The sequence below is a fragment of the Otolemur garnettii genome, unplaced genomic scaffold (assembly GCF_000181295.1).
Source record: "Otolemur garnettii isolate 467f Iridium unplaced genomic scaffold, OtoGar3 scaffold00003, whole genome shotgun sequence".
NCBI lineage: Eukaryota > Metazoa > Chordata > Mammalia > Primates > Galagidae > Otolemur > Otolemur garnettii.
The window spans coordinates 43,047,951-43,050,139 of record NW_003852398.1 but is presented as its reverse complement, the minus strand read 5'-3'; the positions used below and the strand labels follow the sequence as shown (position 1 = coordinate 43,050,139).

Below are 2,189 nucleotides of genomic sequence, written 5' to 3'. Positions count from 1 at the left end.
AAAAAAAAAGAAAGAGAAGACAATTTGTATGACTATTTTGGAGAAATGTCTATTCAAATCCTTTACCCATTTTGTCTTTTCAATATTCAGTTGTAAGTATTCATTCTTTATGTATTCTGAATGCAAATCCCTTTTCAAATATATGATATGCAAATATTTATCCCATTCTGTTGGTTTTCTTCTTACCTTCTTGTGAAGCACAAAAGTTTTTAATTTTGATGAGGTCAAATTTATATATTTTTTCTTTTATTGTTGTGCTCGTGGTGCATAAGTAAGAAACCTTTTTCTAACCCAAGGTCATTAAGATTTTCTCTTCTAAGAGTTTTACAGTTTTAGCTCTGACATTCAGGCCTATAATCTATTTCAACTTTTTTTTTTTAATATGGGGTGATGAAGGGATCCAACCTCATTCTTCTTCATGTGAATATACAGTTTCATTTGCACCATTTGCTGAAAAGACCATCCTTGTCTGTCCTGAATGCACCTGATACCCAATTTTGTCTGAAAAGAACTATTCCTTGTTTTTGTTTGTTTGTTTGAGACAGTCTTGAGCTGTCACACTGGATAGAGTGCCCTAGCGTCATAGCCCACAGCAACCTCCAACATGGGTCCCAGCTATCCTCTTGCCTCGATTTTTCTATTTTTTTTTCTTTTTATTGAAACAGAATCTCATTTTGTCACCCTCAGTGCCGTGGCATCATAGCTCACAGCAACCTCAAACTCTTGGACTCAAGCAATTCTCTTGCCTCAGCCTCCCAAGTAGGTGGGACTAGAGGCACCCACCCAGCTATTTTTTTGTTTGTTTGTTTAGCAGGCCCAGGCCAAGTTCCAACCCACTAGTCCTGGGGCATCTGGCTGGGGCCCTAACCACTGAGCTACAGACACCCAGCCTGTTTGGGTTCTTTTTTTGGGAGGGGTGGTTGTGTTTTGCAGTTTTTGGCTGGGGCTGGGTTTTGAACCCACTACCTCCGATATATGGAGCCAGCGTCCTACTCCTTGAGCCACCGGCTCCGCCCCCAGCCTGTGTGTTTTTTGATGTAGTTCCATCAACATAGTTCAGTGCAATCTCAAATTCCTGGGCTCAAGCAATTCTCCTGCATTTGCCCCCTGAGTGTCTGGGACTACAGGTGCATATCACCAAGCTCAGGTATTTTTCTTGTAGAGACAGGGTCTCACTATTGCCCAGGCTGGTCTCAAACTTCTGGGCTCAAGTGAACCTCATACCTCAGCTTCCTAAAGTGCTGGGATTGTAGGCATAAGCCACCACACCTGGCCTGAAAAAACTATTCTTTCCCCCGCTGAATTGACACTTTATTTGAAAATCAATTGATCATAAATGTTAGTGTTGATTTCTAGACTCCATTCTAGTCCATTGATGTATGCCAGTACTACACTGTCTTGCCCACTAGGTCTGTAGTAAGTTTTGAAATCAAATAGTGTGATGCTCCAACTTTGTTCTTCTTTTTCACGATTTTTTTTTTTTTGTACAGATGGCACATGGTGCCAGTTTTATTTGCAGATATTTGCAGTACTCAAGGTTACAAGTTATACCTTTGCCACAGCCTTGGCTAAATCTTGAACTAATGCAGAATTCAGCTGTGCTACAGTGCTGATCTTAGCATGCTTAGGCGTGGCATACTTGTTCTTGATAGTCATGTGCTTTGTAAGCCCTTGATTTACCATGACCATATTCTTAGCCAGGTGCTGCATAACAGGAAGAAGGGATTCTTCAGAGTATGCTAAGTAATGCTGTAGAGTTGGTGTCCATTCACCATTATCCAAAATCTTCAATGCTAAGCAAAAAGCTCCTGCTGCAATTTGAGAAGGAGCAAAGTGCACCATCTCGTAGTCCAACATAGTCAGTTCCATCAGGTATTTGGCCAAAGTATGTTGCTCAACATCAACCTCTCCAATCTTGGATGCTCTCCGGAGGAAGTGCAGGGGTAGAGGCCGGCCCAGACTGAAGTTTAAAGCTCTTAAAATCTTCATTTCCATCTGTCTGATTTGGTGCTTAGTGTAAGTGTTGTCAGTCACAAAAGCAAAGTCACAATTTCTGGAGGGTACATTTCTTCATATTTGCTTGCAACAAACATGGCAGTGACACCAACTAGCTGTAGCATCTTCTTGGGTACACAATTATTCTGCATGAACCGATCAATAATGGAAACAGTCATGTACATGGTCTCCTG

At 41.3% G+C, this 2,189-nt stretch overlaps 1 protein-coding gene across 1 annotated transcript in view; it reads right to left on the bottom strand.

Annotated features, from left to right (window-relative positions):
• Positions 1-1,539: 1,539 nt before the first annotated feature.
• LOC100953192 (G2/mitotic-specific cyclin-B1-like) overlaps positions 1,540-2,189 on the bottom strand; it is a 1,303-nt gene continuing 653 nt past the window's right edge. The window contains 3 exon segments of the mRNA XM_023516369.1: positions 1,540-1,654; positions 1,766-2,048; positions 2,051-2,189. The exon segment at positions 2,051-2,189 is cut by the window's right edge and continues 653 nt beyond it. Coding sequence (XP_023372137.1) covers positions 1,546-1,654; positions 1,766-2,048; positions 2,051-2,189 — 531 coding nt within the window. The 3' untranslated portion in view covers positions 1,540-1,545.